The sequence below is a fragment of the Temnothorax curvispinosus genome, unplaced genomic scaffold, assembly GCF_003070985.1.
Source record: "Temnothorax curvispinosus isolate PA1 unplaced genomic scaffold, ASM307098v1 QBEX01015766.1, whole genome shotgun sequence".
Lineage (NCBI taxonomy): Eukaryota > Metazoa > Arthropoda > Insecta > Hymenoptera > Formicidae > Temnothorax > Temnothorax curvispinosus.
Genome location: NW_020225546.1, coordinates 17,756 through 36,557, shown reverse-complemented (window position 1 = coordinate 36,557; position 18,802 = coordinate 17,756). Strand labels below are relative to the sequence as shown.

At 39.9% G+C, this 18,802-nt stretch overlaps 1 protein-coding gene across 2 annotated transcripts in view; it reads left to right on the top strand.

Moving 5' to 3' along the window:
• Positions 1-17,823, top strand: part of LOC112466024 (dipeptidase 1) — a 77,417-nt gene extending 59,594 nt beyond the window's left edge. For both annotated transcript variants that reach the window (XM_025033880.1, XM_025033881.1), the window contains exons 10-11: positions 9,023-9,158; positions 14,759-17,823. In XM_025033880.1, coding sequence (XP_024889648.1) covers positions 9,023-9,158; positions 14,759-14,875 — 253 coding nt within the window. In that variant the 3' untranslated portion in view covers positions 14,876-17,823. The remainder of the gene's footprint in view (positions 1-9,022; positions 9,159-14,758) is intronic.
• The last annotated feature ends 979 nt before the right edge of the window (positions 17,824-18,802 follow it).

Sequence of the window (18,802 nt, the reverse complement as noted above, 5' to 3'; positions counted from 1 at the left end):
TGTTATGCTTTCCATGCGGTTTGTTCAGCACGGAAACGACGCGCGGAGCTCTTCTTTGCCCGCGATAACTCGATATATATAGAATCTGCTAAGTAGACGTGGGAATCGGCTAGAAGGTATAAACATATGAACACATCGACCAACCCTTTTTGTTAAAAACGTCGACCCTTTGTGTCGCGTTACTAAAATTGCGGCCCCCAGCATTAAGGGGCACAACTAGTGTGACACTTTTGAAAAATCGATTTTTTTTTTTTTGCATTTTTCGATAGTCTATAGCTTCAAGAATAACATATTAAAATTTTAAGAATGGATCTCAAATAGTTTTTGAACGGCAGCCTTCTAAAGAGTAGCTGCTCGTCGGTCAGAAACGTGCATAAGCTTCGAAAGAGGGTTGATTAGCTCGAAGGAAAGCTTCAGCAACCCAGGAGGTACTTTCTTGAGGAAGAAGAAGGTGAATTATATGGGCCTGGAATAGCAGATTAGCTGTAAATATGATATTTCTCAATCAAACAATGAAATCAATATTTTTATCTAAACGCGTTTTTCTCAAAACGACATTTTTCAAATTTGCTGCAGTTCTAACTCGAATACAAATCATCCGATCGACTTGAATTTTTTTGGAGCGTGTTTAGTATTTGTTTTTCTATACAATGACCTACCCGTTTTTTTTTTGGATGAAAAATGTCAATTTGCCATGCAAAAAACCGCGCGATTTTTAAGCGTAATTTTGAACTTTTTTTTTAAAACTCCGCCATTTTGTTGGATTTTAATTTTTTTTCATAATCCTAGGTCATTGTACGGGAAATACCTTCTAGTTGAACGGACATTTTTTTTTTTTTTATTTCAAGCACTCTGAAGGCCGCAATCACTGCAGCAGTGGGAGCACGTTTTTTTTTTAGAGACTCGGGAGATGACACATAAGTCGCTGAAAATTGATTATTTTCATACAAAAAAATTACTGCACATAGATCATTTATACACAAATATATTCTCAAAATTTTAAAACATTCGATGCAATACTTTTCTTTTAATAAATTCCCGAAAATCACCTTTTTTTTGGGCAGTCACACTAGTTGTGCCCCTTAAGCTTAGTGAAAAAATTGACAGAGTATGAAAAAGAGAAAGAGAAGGAGGGAAAAAGAGAATGAAAGAGAGCAGGTAGAAGGAGAGACAGAGAGAAACAGCTCTAACCGCGAGTAAATTGAAGGTAAGGGGATAACTAAAAAGTTGTTGAGTTTCCGGGATCCGCATGAAAAACACAGATGGCCGCGTCTGGTGTATATGATACAGGATTGAAAAACAGTATGGATGCATTGAAGCGTGATTTGCAGACCAAACGATAAAGAAGAAAAACGACGCGCGTAAAAGATACGCCGCTGATCGAACCGTCGCGATATACGGTTTTTCTGTATTTTCATCGGGCGACAATATCGAATACAAATGCAGGGAATCGGGAAAATAAACATGTAGCCAGTTATTATATACGTCGGTACAGCGAATTATTAATGTTTATAAACATTTTCATTTTCCTTTTTTCTTTAGGAAAAAAAATAAATTCAAATTTAAAAGCTAAATAATCAAATCTGGGGTGCTAATTTCCGATAAGAATACAACTATCAAAAGTATCAAACACGTGCTTCCATTTATTTTTCACAAATAAATAAATGTAGTCAAACTCAGAGAAAAACCACAAAACAAACAACGAAAATTAATAAATGAACATACCGATCATGAATTATAAATTATATTATTGATAGATTGGAAATCATATTAAATATACAGAATTGTTTTATACATTATTTCTAGTTTTTTCGTAGAAGTATTCAATTATCGCGGCTCCAAAATAAAAATAGGAGTATATATATCTCGATATCGAATTTAAAATCAACAAAACATATAAATTTCACATATAAATTAATATAACTGAATTTCCAATAGTAAGTATTGATGGATTTTTACCACATGAGAATATATTTATAAAAAAAACAATGTGGAAGAGAGAGAGAGATGAATTATGATCGTAATTAAAATCACACTCGACTAACAAGAATATTGAAGACTAAAATCTACTAAACTTTACTAATTTTTATTAAGTTTACTAAGTTTTATTGAATTTGTTGTCGGAGAGAAGCGCACAAAAATTTTCAATATTTCCAATGCTTTTAAATCTTCAATTGATATTGTACTACCGTTTAAAACTTATCAATTTTAAACGCAAAAACAATCCACACGTTCCATATTGTTTCATTTAAATTCAATTTTTATTTGCGGTAAGAGCGTTGGACAGATAAAAATTTTATTAAAGTGGTTTTTTCACATCCAATCATCGTAAATTAAAATTGATAACGCAAACATTGTATCAGGCACAATGCGCGACGCTGCGTCAGTCATTTATTTTATTACATCATCCGCGTAAAGATTGTTCTTTCGTTCCCATTCTTAAAGATTTCGCAGCTTCTTCACGAAGTAAAGTCTGAGATTTCTGAATGCGACAATTTCGAGAAGAACGACGCGAATGACAAGGATGCACTTTAGTGGCGTTATACGAATGAAAAAGATGTCGCACTGGAATGAAAACAATGCTCGTTTCCTCCGCACCCAGTTTCCAGCTTCTCGCGTTACGAAAGAAAGGTGTTTTAATATCTGCCACGGACATTCAAGGTTTAAAGTTACGCCACTCGTGTTAGAAAAAAATTTGAAACAGCTACCAAACTTCCAACATATTTGCGCTCGGTTGGAGAACGCCGCTTAAAACAGCAAGGATGTTCACAGAAACTCGAGAAGAAGGAGAAAAGCACTAGTCTGTTATTCACATACAATATACATACACTATAGTCTTTCTTTCAAGCCTTTCGCAACGAGCGTATATTGGAACTGAAAACTAACAATATTGATGGTATATAATATCTTCTCTCGCGAGCATGCGAAAAGTAATCGATCAAATTTTTTAGGGAGGAGAGGCGCATTTTATCCGCCGGGGGGACTTTTATATGAATTCGCGGCGAATTCGTGGCAAATAAATTCGATAACGTGTGCTTTCATTGCTGACAAAAACCGTTCTCTCGCAAGTATATTTAATTTCGGAGATAAAACGATGTTATTTCCGTGTCAGAGGGATCACGTACGGCGAATCGTACGGTGAAGCGTTTCAGCTAACATTCGTGGTCGAAATTTCAACGTATTAATCGCAATAGGCGAATATCAGTAGAAATAGATTACTATAAAACATTTTTCTGGAAAATCCATTTGCCGTCATATCGTATCAGAATTTGCATAAATTTTCATAATTTTTAATAAACATTTTCTCATGTGCAACTGCAATGATATAAAAAATTCGATATTTGCATTTCTCGAAGCCGGAGTAAAATCTTCAAAATCGACAAGTTCTAAAAATCTTCGGGAATATATCCATAGACGTGAAAAAAATAAATAAATCTTTCGAAAAGTCTTGTCAACCTATAATTATAAACTCAACAAGAGTAGTCGCAGTAACGATCAACAGTAGCAATAAACAATTCAAGGAGGATGCACGTTTGCCAATGGCAAATTTGCACATCAGCTATTTGCCAAATTAATCAGCAATTTGTCCCGCGGAAAGGAAATTACGCGGTCCTCGAATTTCATGCAGAAACCGTGCCGACAACTGCATTAGAAACAGTCATGCCTGAATCCACGACAGAAACGCCGCGTTCTTAATTGCACGTTAAATTAACTCACCGGTTGACAGCGCGTGGTTAAAATTTCAACGAGCTAATCGGGGGAACCGTTCCGCAGGGAAACCCTCGATTCGCCGGCTAGTGGCTCATTGCCTCCACGTAGGAAATTGGTCCGAAATACACGAAAGCCGAAAGCACGACGCTATTTATTCTTCGGCGATCAATGCGTTTATTGCTACGCCCGTTGCATTTCCACTTCGTCAGCCGTTTCAGTTCGTGAATTTTACCATGTCCACATTGCGACACGGCTACAAATAACTCCATTGAAGCAAATAACGAAATAATATATAATACCCGGTCGACAAACTCACGCTGTGTTGCCTGAAAATCGAATCGACTATAATCTGCGACTATTATGATATGCGAATTCTAAAAACGATATCAGTTTTTCATAAGCTTCCTTCATCAATAACCTTTATTTTTATTTGACCAAGCAAAACGAGTTAGAAAAAACATTCTTCGAATTATCAATATTATTATAATAATAAGATAATATATATTAAATATATTATCGCAACATTATATAATAATTTCAAATCAAGCAAAGGCTCTTTTATTGCAAAAGTTCTGGGGATTCCAACCAAAGTGCAGTTATATGTCTTCCATTTAATATCTAGAAAAAATACTGACAATGGCGTAGCCAAGAGGGACGAAAGTCATCGTTTTCGTCTGAATAAACTGTTAAAATTTCAGTCAGTTAATCGTAGAAAGTATCCGTCTCATCGGTTATACAAACCGGTAGTTCTCATATGAAAGCGAGAAGCGACGGGAATATTCGTACGAGATGGGTCGGAAAAAGCGTTGGAGGATGTGTTTAATTATTTCTAAAGGTGGAAAGAGGGAGAGTGGGTCACGCGCGGAGATAGACGACGAGACGCGCAGGAAGTACGGGGGCGAAGAGGTTAAAACTGGCAGGACGTGGGGCTGCTGATAGTCCTGCCGGCCCCAATAAGCTTTTACGCCAGATTAAAATTCATATCGGCGCCTTCAACGGCCGGTTACAGCATCCAAGTATAGTATCCAAGAGCCAAGAGTAGCCGCTTATATGGACGATCAAAGAGTTAGCGCATCGCGCATATCGTTAGGATAAAGATGATGTGTCAAATCTAAAGTTCTAAAGCGAAAAGAGAGTATATATAGAGACTTGAGAGAAGGTTTTTTTCAAATTACAAATAAATTTCCTTTCTAACTTGAGAAACTAACTGCTTTTTTCACAAATTATTAGATGCAAATAGATAATAAATTTGATTATCTGCTTAATTTCAATCGGCCTTCATTTTAATGGAATCTCAATGCAATGTTCAATTAACATAAAAAATTAAAAATGCATAGAAACATTTGTTGCTGAAGAATAGTTTACTTGGAAGTCACAGAGAATTGCAGATATAAAATTGTGCAGCATCCTATGCCTGCGATAGCAAAAGGTAAATGTTACGTCCAAAGTCTTATCGTCCTTTAACATCCAAGTCACGATCGCGAAAAAGGACGAAGCGATCGTCGATGGACACTTCCTGCCTCGGGTTTTCTCGGGGGAACCGAGAATCCGCGTGTCGTTCCTTTCGCGGAACGATCCACCGGGCTTCGTGCTTTTCATCCCCGTCCATAAATCACTGTCACTAGGGTTGAGCGAAACGTATTTTCCCGCGGAAACGGCATTTTTGAATTCGATTCGGTCGCACCGACGGGCAAATAGACGAGATACGAGCAAGACGGGCAAAAAGTAAAAAAGCGAGCCTCGCGCCCGAGAAAGGCGAATCGATCCCCGCTAACCGCGTTGTCGTTGTTCGATGGCGTACTTTTACGCGCTCCGCGTTGCGCGGACATACATTTTTACTACGGATTTAGCCCGCATAAATTCGCCGCCAGGTATCTCGTCGCGCGCGGCGAGAAGTATTCGCGCGGCGGAGAGAAGCGGTCGCGCACGCTCTTTCGGTCTCAATCGGTCTCTCGACAAAGAGACGGCGGACAGGATTGGAAATTTCGCGAATTGGAACAACGTTTGTGACCATGCTGGTCAGTCAACAGCTCTCTACAGCGGCACCCCGGATCCTCGGACCGTCACGTTTTGGAACCGGCTAACATCCACGAGTCACGACGAACGGTCGTGGCATTTGCGACAGGTCAATATTTTCATCAATGCACAATCGCCCGAAGCACAACTATTTATTTGTAACTGTGGTTACACAACAAATTCCACGTATACCGTTCATTCTCTATATGTACAGTGTACATATGAGTAATTTATGACTATATATACATAATCTTACTTTCTTAATCATCATTAGTTTTCATCATCTTGATAGTCAAATTTTATTTTATATATATATATATAATTCTATATGTATATAAAATTGTATATAAAATTCTACCCGTTAGTAAACAACAGTGTAAAAATATAGCGCGATCCAGTTACATTGAATATTGTACCCTTTGGGGATGCGGTGTCTATTTGTTTTCCCGATCATGGACGAAAGAAATCAAAGTGCTGGGCAAAAAGTTTTGCACTTTTAATAACTTTTAAATAAAACATTTTTTATCTGTGCTTCACGAAGCTCTAGGGAATCTGTAAGTAAGCTTTATTAACTATGCTAAAAAGTACAGCTTAAAATGAGTTCATATATATACACATGTCGAATATATGCATAAACTGAATATTCGTAGATTTTTTGAAAATTACTTTTTATTTCGAAGGAATTTATGCTCCAGAAAATAAATAAAATAATAATTGCTATTTTTAGATAAATATTATCAAAATCATATCTCGCGCCTACAATTATTTCCAAAGGGCCATCAACATCGTAAATCAAAATCGAATATTATTATTGGCGTTCATAAGCGCATTGTTCTCGGATCGCGTGCGATCATCTCGCGTTTACAGTCAGTGCATGATGATGGACATACTCGATTTGGAAATTTCCGAAATTGGAATAACGACCCTCTGGATGCGGTCGGCCGATGCGTACAATATACAGTTGCATAACTGCCAGTTTCAGCCGGGGACACGACGCGCCATGAATAAGTCTCTAACCGCTCTTGTTGGCCCGACATTGTCAGCCGAGCAGCTTTCGACAGCTCATCCCCCTGCTTTCCGACCCCCGCACTGTTGTTGGGTCTTCTACGAGCTCTCGTTATAACGCCCGTAATGAGAATGTCGAAATTCAGTCTAACCCCTTTTATCGGCCCGTCCACGCTCGCCGTCAGTAACGCGAGGCGATTCAATGTATTATATCTTCGTGGCACGAGAGAGGTATATCGATTGCGCTCGTTCGCATAACGATTCCGGAGATAAATTAACGGAACTGTAGCCTCGATGCTAGCCGAACATGACTGCTTCAGTAAATATATGTATAAACGCAGACGAGCCGATACTCTCGAATCGCGAATTCGAGGTTCGAGAAGATATGATCTTGTCTTTGCTAAGAATAAAATTTAAATTGATGACTCTCTGATGCAATTGTAATTCAGACAATTTGTAAAATGATCTCGACAATCCTTAATGCTTTTCGGATGTACAAGGTGCCCCGAGAAAGATAGGACATTTTTGAGCTTCGAGATAATAGCTCTCTTTGTTAAAAAAAAACCCGTAACTTCCTTTTCTGTGATTTAAAAAAATATTTTTCCGCAGAGTATATTATTCTCCGCGATAGCGTTAAATCGGGTCAAGTGAATTTTGGTCTCGTAGCGCATTTTCGCCCTCGGCTTATAAGCGAGGATCGCATAAGGTAGGAAGGCGGACCCGCTTTCTCGGCGTGCCTCTCTCAGCACAGTAAAGTAAGTTCGCCGCAGTCACCCGGCGTACTGGTAATTAAAGTAATGAAGGATAAACCGCCCGAAGTAACTCGTGTAATTTATCCGTGACTGCTTCCCGACTAGCTCATTATTGTACTTTGTGACCTTCCTCCGCACGAATTTACCTCTGCCCCTTCCGCCTGACGCGCAAAACGTACGTCCAATTTTTTACAGCTGCGATAGTCTGCAAATAATTGTTTTGTACGAAATTGGTTTATATACGGTCGAAGGAGAGCGGGAGCATAACACAACGGTTGAAAGCGTTACTCTCGTATCGGGGAAACGCGAAGAGACAACCCGGCCGCGTTTCGCAAAATAATTCAAACTAAACATTTGTTCACGGGAGAGAAATATGTCCGAGATAATATACGGGGAAGAATTTGAATAAATAATATTTAATCAATAATAAACACGAGTGGTTTGGTTTAGCATTATTATTTCAACGCCTTTCATGAAAGAGCTTACTGGTGACGCTTACTCCTCTCTCGACAAAGAGACACTCTCTCCGGAGAATAGCGTAATAAAAGCTGCATCATTAATCTCGCGCACGCACATATTAATTTACTTTTTCAATTCGCGCCGCTTGCATGCATAATAGACGAGAGCTTTTTATAATGTGATCGCGTTAAGGTCGTACCTATATACACACTGAATAATTCAAGCGGACGGAAATATAATTCACCAAGTCGCGGTGCAATAGATAGAAGAATCGCACGTGTCGTAAAATTACCGCGGTAATACGCGCAGTCCTTTTATAGGTGGACCCATAAAAGTTTCAAGCAGTTTTCTAATTTAAACCCCCGATGCTTTCTGCTTCATTAAAGCCCTATCTTATCGAGCGGAAATATTCATGTAAATTGTGGCCTTGGTGCGCACCGTACGTTCACAAGCTGGCGCTCCACGGGACGGACATTATTTCCATATCGACTTTTATGGCGCGCACGGCGACGAAAATTTATCGCAGCGCGAGAGCGCAGTGTTTTAAAACAATATTTTCGCGGGGATGAAGAGAGACGAAATCATTTTCGTCCCTGTTCGCGGCTCCATCGGATGCGACTCTAAATGTTGACAAGTTGCCAGCTGTCATTTCACCACAGCAACAAAACTTCGTTTTCTATGACTTTTTCACATTCTTTTTCAAGAAAAAGAATGAATTCTTTTATCAAACTAGTGTGATTAATTTATTAGATTGAAAAGAATGTAATGCTATTTTCAAACATTAAAGTAGACGTATCAAAAGTTTGTCTGTAAAACTCCTATAGACTCAATAAAAATATTGAAAAATTTTTTATTTCTTCCAACTTAATGTTAGCAACGTGAATCCCGATAAAATATAATTACACATTTTGTTTTATAATTACATCTCCGAATATATCTTTAACGTCCTGAGCGTTCGAAATTTTCACGCCTTAAAAGAAGACGCAGCTCGATTTTTATGACATTTCTATTCTAATCGATCATTTCGCGGTCTCATCTGCGAGTCTCAATAAAGTCTCATCATAAATTCTTTGCCTCAGGACACCAACGGGTCTGGAGGACGTCAGCAAGTACCCGGAGCTCTTCGCGGAATTGCTAGCGCGTGGATGGTCAGAGAAAGACATTCAGAAGTTGGCTGGTCTGAATCTTATACGGGTGTTCAAGGCGGTGGAGCAGGTAAATTATTCTCTAGTCAAAGAGGGAAAAAGAGAAGAGAATCATCTCTCTCAGGTTCAACTTCTCGCATCGCTTGATGAAAAGAGTGGACGCGTGTCGAAAGTGGAAAAGTCGCATCAATAAAAGGAGGACAGAAAAGAGAGAAAGAAAGAGAGAGAGAACATAGGAGAGTGCTCGTTTCTACCATGAAATAACCGATGGCCTGGTTCGGGTTAGCCGAGTCGACCAATATCGGATTTAATAAAGCACACAAATCATGCATCCGGCCTGCGCGCTGCATCGTCGGACGAGAGAGAAGCCGCTCGGGCAGACCGTGATTTTTGTTCCCTTGGAGTGCTGCCAGTCGTAAAACCAGCTGGCACCATCCGCCAGCCCGTCCGATGGGCCCCTTTCTCTCTTTCTCTCTTTATCTTATTCACGCTTATGACGTACAGCCACGACTACATGTGACGTGTGTATTAAAGCTCTGAAGTATCGTTCAGCATCGTTCAACACTGACGTTTCATAATATGAGTACACTTCACGAAAGATAAGCTCGAACGTTCGAGAGAGGATCGTTGCATCTGGAACCCTCTTTCGCTCGTCAACGTTAATTAAAACTCAACGCGGCGCTATTACGTATAAAGTTACGAGAGCCGCAATTGTTCTCCGTTTAACAAAAAGGAGAAGTAATTAATAATAACTTTTTATTGTCTAGTTTTCTATCGAAATAATGATGAAGGAGAATATCGACACAAACGTTGCCGAGCATTAAAGTTGCGGTGTCTAAAGGATTAAAAACGATTAAATAAAACGATAAACTTCTTTGTTCATTCATTTGTAACATTGTGTCGATATTTGTTAATGAGAAGCATATCCGTTAAAAATTCAACTCATTATCCCCCAATGGTTAATTAAAATTGAATTAAACTTGCTCTAATTTAATTCGGCTTCTACACTTTGGCCACTCGGATCGATTAATGTCTCGTATATTTCAATGTTAAATGCCCAGTTTCGCGAAGTGCAGTCGAATGCAGATCGTCCTACTAGAATTCCGGCGCACCTGAAAATGTTTCAGTTCTGATATTACCCGGTGGTACACGCCCCGACAGGAATGATGTGAGAAATTATGTGCGCCGGATGTTCCGGATGTTTGAGGACGCTCAGGATGGCCGTTGTTGAAATTACTGTGATAATTTAATTGCGGTGCGGTGTGGTCAACGGAACCGCGGGTTATTCGTCCAAAGCAGGAGTCGTTTATTATATTTAGAGAAGAATGTGTGTTATACCTGTATATATCTGTATATACATATATTCGAATCGTAATGTAATAAACGCGCCGCGGTGAATTACGCGTAAAAGCGTAAATTTTGCATTCGCGTGGCAATTCTCGAGCGTCGGTTTCCGTAAGAACAAAGATATAGCGCGACCGCGCGCGATCGCACGCTGGCTAACGAATAGCGGGGGAATTAAAATTATCCTCTGAATTCTTCGATGATTTATTATCGCGTCGCGAAAAAATGTGTCGCGCTCGCGACTTTGAGGGACGCGCGCGAGAAAGCCGCGGGACGTTAACCCGCGCGGTACAATGAAAGCCTAATGGACGCGTATTACAAGTAAGCGCGTCTCTCGCCGCGCCGCGCCGTTTTAAATTATTCCAATCTAACTCGGCGGATGCAATTTTCCAGATCCGGTCGCGGAGAATATTATTTGATTATCGGAATATGAAAATTGTAATTTGTAGCGCGAGTCACGTGGAATTTCCGCGCTTATGAGTTTCTTCCGGCTGGGAGACGGCAACTTGCCATTAATTCTCGATGTGCAAATTCGCGAAGAAGTCGTATCTTCTTACGCGCACGCACACACACACACACACATACACATGCGCATTTGCGCCTTCACTCTTCTCATCGCGATGAAGTCGAGGAGGTTGGGCGAAGGGCAAATCCTTTGAGCAATTCCAACCCATCTCATCGCCGTTTTCCACCGTTCCACCGTCGTTGGTGGTGGACCGGGTTACACAGCAGGCGAGAAACGTCGTAATTGCTGAAATAATGGTCGTGCCTACGGCACGACGCAGCGAACAAAACGGTGGCGATTACGTTACCTTGAAATTCAATTCCGCTATTGTTCCTCACACGGAGAGGAACGGAATTCGAAGGAACTTTGATACTGTTTCGTAAGACCACGGTACTCCCCCCCCGGCAAACGCTCGCCGTAAGGAGTACGTCGTCTGGAAACAGTCGTGCAAATTCCTGGGGCGTAATATAATGCAATCAGTGTCGTGTACACTCGCATTATATGTATATCACCGTGCCACTTCGAAACATGGTAATGTCGGGCTTCTTTTTTTCTTTTCTTTACTACCCTTTTTGTTCTTTAAGATAAATTGTAATAACTGTGATCCGCATATTTCTCTTTGAGAGGGATTTATTTTTAAAATGTTGCGAAAGAGGTTTACATGCATGCTGTTTTCCTCTCCTTTATAAACATGTACATTTGCGTATAGCGAAGGCTTTACCTCTGCCGTTGTTGCTTATAAAAGCAGACTTAGAAACAGAAACAGAGGAATAGAAACAATGTGATAATAGAAATAACATGAATAAATTTATAATAATGCCCTTTCTAAAATAATTAATTCAATTTTAAAAAAAGTAATGATATAATTTTTCAGTAATTGCGAGTATCGTTTTCATTAGATTGATTTACGGAAAGCGGAATTGAGTTTCGGTCTTTTTTTTTAAGACTTTTTCCTTTCATTATATCAAATTCCTTTCATTAGCGAAACCACTGATGAACAATCATCAAAGTGCGCACACGCAATATTGCTATTAGCATCGCGCATACCGTGCCATTATTGGCTTGCTGCGCATCGATGTTTACCACTGTAAAACTTTGCTGAAAACGTGCAATCCAAATTCTGCCCTCATTTCATCCGCATTTTACCTCGTCGAAACAATTTTACGTATCGTAAATATCGGAGTACGTAAAATATGTCTCGACAAGTATATGATTTACTATATAATCCGCCAAAGTGTCTATTTTCAAGAAATACGAAACTGTGATCAATATATGAGTATAAATATGTATATTTGTAATACACAAATTTTTTATGTTTCACAAGTATAAAACTCAAGTATTAAAAGTTACAAGTATTAAACTCAAACATGTCACAGTTCAAAAATAATTTTCATTTCATGATATTTAATTTCTAAAATAAAAATTTACAGCTTTCAGCTTTATGCAGTTCTCTCTCCAAATTGAGAAAAATATGAACAGTAACAAGACAGTCTGCGCATTTATGAGAAAAATCTTTCAACATCCATTAATTTTTAATCTCTCAATCACTTTTCTTCGAGCGCCTAATATTTTGAAGAAAACAAATATCAGTTTTAAAGCAGAGCATATGGAGAAATTGGCTAAGAGAAGGCTATTACACCTGTGAGACGTCCATATTGCTGGCATTTATACCGCAACGTTACGCGCCCGAGGCATGAAAGCGACAATAAAGGAGGATTTGATTAGACTGTCGACGTTCTCCTATATCGCCCTCTCATTTCCTTTTCTGCGTTGTCTCATAGCCAGAGATGCGCGCCGCTATATCGCTCTCTGTATTCCTTAATTGGAAATTCAGCGGGGCGGCAAAATGAAGCTTTACATATATAGGGTTTACGTCGTGGAGTGTTGAACAAAAATGAATATAAATGTCTAACGTAACACGTGATATGTGCACTTTTCTAAATTACTTCTCATGTTTATATTAAAATACATAAAAGAGAGAAACAGAGAGAAATAGAAACATTGAGCCAGTTACAATTTTCGTTTTATGTTAAATGGTATCGAAAAATTATCTTTGTTTTTTTTACGTAATATATTTCTTATTTCTATTGATATAAGAGAAAAAGTTCAAAGCTTTACAATGGTTCTTTTTTATCTACAGAAATTATTGTAGGAAAATTTCTCTTATTACACTTTTTTGACAATAGCCATATGCTCTTCTATCTCCTTCGCACAATATTGGTTTCTAGCTGCGTACATGTAATGACCGAAAAATTGCAGTTGCGTTTACGCGGCGTAAATATTTGTGATAGAACGCCGTCTTTCTGTGACGCTCGTTTAATTGAAAAACTGCGGGGTGGATTTCGGGCGAGAGTGAAATTTACGCCACCGCCATCCTAATATGTATTCCGCCGGGATCGACCTGCCCCGAATAGAGAACGTCGTTTTCTTACTTTATGAAAGCGAAATAAATTTTACAAAGCGTAGAAAAAACGTGGCCGGCATTTCCAAGTCAATAAAAGCTTTTTACATACCGACGCTGTATCGATAATTTCCGTACAAATCAGGAAAACTCTCTTCCTCTCCGCGCTATAAAAAATATTTTATATTTTTCGAAGCGTCGCGGGAAAAGCGCAGGAAGGATCTCAAATCTAATGACATTTTTTTATATCTCTCCTCTATATGAAACATTCATTTCTTTCATTTCTCTTCAAATATTGCAGATGCAACGTACTTTCAATCTGTTTAATGGAGGAACATCTAGTCAAGCCTATTAACTAGCAGAGCATAACGGAATTCTTTATATCTTTATAATTAGTCGAGAAAGAAGTAAAAGCATGGAAAATATCACAGCAAATAACGAAAAATCATTCGAAAAGCATATGGAGTTTCTTTTCTTAATTCTCTTATCATCGATCTTATTTTGTTGTTAGCACCCGTAAATTGCTATCGATGTAGCAAACTACAAATGCTTTAATCTCTTCTCGAGATAGCGACTTTCGATTCACGACGTTGTACATTGCGGCGATTTTTCGTCGTCACGCGGAAAAGGGCGGCATGTCGCGAGCATCGCTGACGCGTTCGTCAGCCGTCGAAAGCTTCGTTTTCGGGTAAAGGCCCGTGGAAGGTTAATGGGCTTCACCGAAAATTGATGGGCGCCGTGCAGCCCGTGTGAAATACCGTACACCGCGCCGATCTTTTTTCCCTGCGCGCGCGCGCGCGCTCAGCTTTGCCTTTCATGAACGCTCGTTCCGGGAGGCGCGCGGGCCTTCGACCTTTTTATTTCACTTCCTACAACGGCAATCGCCAGGCGCGATTTTTCCTGAGAACATTCGCGAGACGCGCGCGGTCTTCCATCTTTACCGCGCCCCTCCGCCACGCGGGTTTCAGAAGCTCGACGCGGCGTCAAAATTCATCGGCTTTTTTCACGAGCCACCGGAATGCACTGAAGAAAAATGGGGAGAGCCGGCTTTCAAGCGCGCCGCGACGAACGCGCGCTTTGTAAACGTATCGATCTGCTCACTGTGATACGAGCAATTTAATCTTCTTACGTGTATCTAACCGTTTCAAAAGCTATTTGTATCTTCAAATCTAGGAGTACTGTTAGCGTCGTCCACTTGCGATTCATATGGACGTATATAGGTACGCGGATTAACAATGAGTGATCGACGGCTATAAACTATGATTGGTAGTATTGTTCCACGAACGCCAGACGCTTCGATGCAGGTCGACGACCATGGTAACGCGTATCAAAGGGCTAAACGTATAAATCAGCGTAAGCCACGCTTTAGCAGTCAATAAATCACATTTACTACATCGTAGCATTCTCTATGTGTGTGCAGATTCGCGACTACCTGGCCGCGCAAGGTATGGAGCCGCTGGAGGAGGAGATCCCACAGGAGGATATAATCGGTCGCGATTACTGCCGTTACAACATAAAGCGTTTGATGGCGCCTTAAGCTGTCGGAATCCTCTCGGCGAACGCCGCGAAACGTAACTCGCAAGCGGTCAAGTGATCGAAACGGAGAGATAAGTACAGAGGGAGAAAGAGATGGAGACTGAGAGAGAGAGAGAAAGAGAGAAAGAGAAATAGCAGGACAGAGAGAAGCGAGAGCAAAAGTTCACTGCCCCAGCGGGAGTAAAACTCACCCTTTATAACTTTACTCCTAAGTTCGCGACCCCTCGCATCTCCTAGAGACGACACGGTATCCGCTGCACATACAGATATGCACACACGTTCTCTCTCTCTCTCTCTTTCTCCCTCTTTTTCTCTCTATCTTATCGTTTTCGATCCTTCTCGACGTTACTCACGATTCTCATCTTTGTACGTAAGTAGGTAGATAAACTCGATTTCCGCCAGGGATGCCACAGCCGTGAAATGCGAGTGTTCGCAAAGGATATCGAGACGGTCAGTGGAAACGTCAGTACCGACTAAAGGCATGATGCCGTGAATAAAAATTGCAGTTAGATTGACCAGACATGTCGCTAAGTTCTCTCTAGAGATAAAGTAACATCTAACTTGCAAGTTTTACTTCCGTCTTTTAGCTTCTATCGCTCGATCTGCTTCATGCGTGTAAAATTTTCTGCGTTATAATTATCGCGCATCTGTTGTGCAATATGTATAATCTATGTTATATATTATACATGATCTTCTCTTATTACATATTAATTATTGTTACAATCGTTGGAGCAATATTCAGAACAATAATTCTCATTATAATTAATAAATATAATTAATATAATATTTTAACAACGCCAACTCGACGTCTCTCGAAGAAAAATTAGAACAGGATTGATTAAATTATGCCTAATTGCTTCTTTATAGACTTTTATAGATTAGAATGTTATTAAAAAAAAAAATTAATTTTAATTTAATCGACTTGCCTCACATTTGAAAAGATCGTCATATTTATTAACCGTGTCGCAGTCTAATCGATAATGAGCAATAATAATGGTGCACCGTGTATTAATAAAGCGATGGCCCATTAATTTGAAACTACCACGAGTAGTGCTATTGTAGTGCTATTGATTACTCGAACGAGCTATTGGTGAGCCATTGTACAATTTAATTACTTACCCTAGAAGCAAAATCAAATGTACGCTGTATGATGAAATGCATGCAGAATTACGCTAAGTGCGCTCGATAACACCAACGTGCAAGCTTTATATAGTAATTCAAATTAGTGTTCTTGTCCATCGTAATTTATTCGCTCATTTGAATCATTCAATTTATTTGCCTGTTTATACTACAAAGAACAACACTCGCCGTACAGTCGGGATCAAACATTTGGATAAATTTTAACAAATAAGAGAATACGATTTTGTAAAATGATTGAAAACCACTACGGTATCCGATTACAGTGTTGCGGTACTGATACATACACTCGTCATGCGATAGTGAAATGAGAAAGCGTGCCTCGCGTGCTTTCGTCGGTAAAAGAGCCAAATTGGCTGCAAGTCAAGCTGTTAATGCGGCTGGGAAATGACTAAAAGCGAAGGGCCGAAATATCCGAAACTAGCACGACGATGGAAACGAGGCGGAAACATGCACTTTATCACTGCGATACGAAGACCAACGCGTTTGTATAAAACGTTTAACAATTTAGCCACACGGGCATACTCGATGTTAAAATTTGTACTCAGCGATTTCCTCGTCGAAGCCGGAACCAAAAAACTGTCCTAGTCAATAATTATGCTATGTATACATCACGACCGATTACTTACGACGAAACTGTCGATTATTCAAGTACGAGTGAACGATCGTTGAGAATGTAAAATCGTGAACGAAAGAGAGACGCGTGCTTTTGCGTGTGTGTGTGTGTGTGTGTGTGTGTGTGTGTGTGTGCGTGCATTGTACATATGGTACCTGAAGTCGAAAAACATATTATTCCTCCAACACGTCAAGCCGGCCATGTTGGATCGGAGAATCAGGTCACCGAGTGTCCTCGATCCTTTTTAATCTAGACGCAAAGCGCACACGAAGTCGCGTCGATGGGTAGCTAAAAATTTAAAATCGTGTCTCGATTGTAACTCTCGCGGTATTTCTTTTTTTTTTCTTTTTCAAACCTGACCTTTCAACCTCGCCGACTGCGATTCCAGATGGTAGGCTTGACCAATCGTGATTCATCGGGGAGCTACGAATGGGGCTAATCGCGATGCAACTCTCTAACGACGTCGACTATTGTAAGTCGAGTACGTTGCTCGATAAAATGTAAGCCTTTCCTACGATTTTACACGGTCGAAGTTGACGTTGTATACACGTACATATACGTCGGCGCGTGTCGCGAATTGAATGATGAATTTTTTAAATTCTATACCGTAATTATACCGCACCGTCGTATGCGATTCCGATGAGTCGCAAGATATTTTCATCTCGTGCGGCTCTGCTTTCGCGTAAACTGTTTTGCACCTAAATTTTATCACAGCGGAGAGAGAGCTCGATGATTACATCGGGGCCTCGAATGAACGCATCGATTTCCCTTGTGCCACGACGATATGGTCGTTAATTCTCCATTGCGTGGCAAATTCTATTCCAACGCGAATCGTTTAAAAAAAATAGAGGAAAAATGTGTCGGAAACAATATTTGCAAATTACGTTTTTTATTTGAAATAAATAACAGAAATTTAATTATGTTTTTACCGGGCAATATTACGCTTTACGAAGGGTACGTGAACATATGTAAAATTTCAGATTTCATTTATTTCTATTGATGAAGGCAACACAATACAATCGAGAGTTAATCGAGTCGATCCCTTGCGCAGAACGTTCGACTAATTTAACGATTATTTTCATGCGAACAGAACGGGATCGACGAAACGCGAGTCTCGTAACTAATATCCTATAAGGTTTCGAAAGTTACTGGTATCTAAATAAATCCACGGCAAATCGGACGCCGTCGTTGCAAAAGCGACCGAGTCCTCATTTATTTCGGTCCTTCCCCACATCTCTCGGTAAGTATCATAGCATTAATAATTTGCATCTAACTTGTACTGACGATCTGCGGGTTACGATATTTTGCGAAAATTACGAATTCCAACCAAAAAAGTGTAAGAATATTAAAATAAATTATATTGAAAGATAAAAATTAATTATGCTAACATCAAATTTGATGATAATCAATTAACATTCAGTAAAAAAAACATATCTTCTTAAATCTCATATATTTCACAAAGACATAAAATCAATAATGTTAATATTATCAATAATTTGTCATTTGTGATTCTAGTGTCTCAAACGAATTTAATTTTCTTGGGCCATAATCTTATGAAGGGAACTAATTTATGTTCTTCCGTAGGAAACAAAAAAAATCGACGATTACCGAGCAAATTCACGTGTGAATGCGTGGTCATCGAGCGAGAACGGTGAGAAAATTGAAAAAAAAGAGCGGGAACGTCATATGCCCATAGATGAGCGGACGACTTTTCAAGGATAATTAATTTCCCGGTCATTCCCAGAACCCTAACGAGCTCGTTAAAAAGTTTCGACACGTTTAGACCCGGATTCGGCCATGGAAAAACCATTTAAGCTTCTTTTCACCGTCGGACTGCGGAGCTGAATGGACGACCGGTTTCTTCGCGCACCCCACGGCCACGTCTCGGAAGCAACTACTTTTTTCCCCCGTTTTCCAATGTCTACCTCGCGCCGTTACGACCCACCCTCTCTTGCACCCTATCTCAATCCCTCGTCTCGCCATCCGCTTCTTCGTCGTTTCACCTCGCATCCGTTCCCATCACCTCGGCAGCAGTTTTCAGCTTTTTCTTGCCGTCGTTTGGCTGACATTCCGCCGCAGAAACATGGAGAAGACACGAACGGGGATAGAGAGAAAGATAAAAAGGAGAAGAAAACTAGCCGTGAGTAAAGGAACGTTGCGGAAGGTGACGGAAAC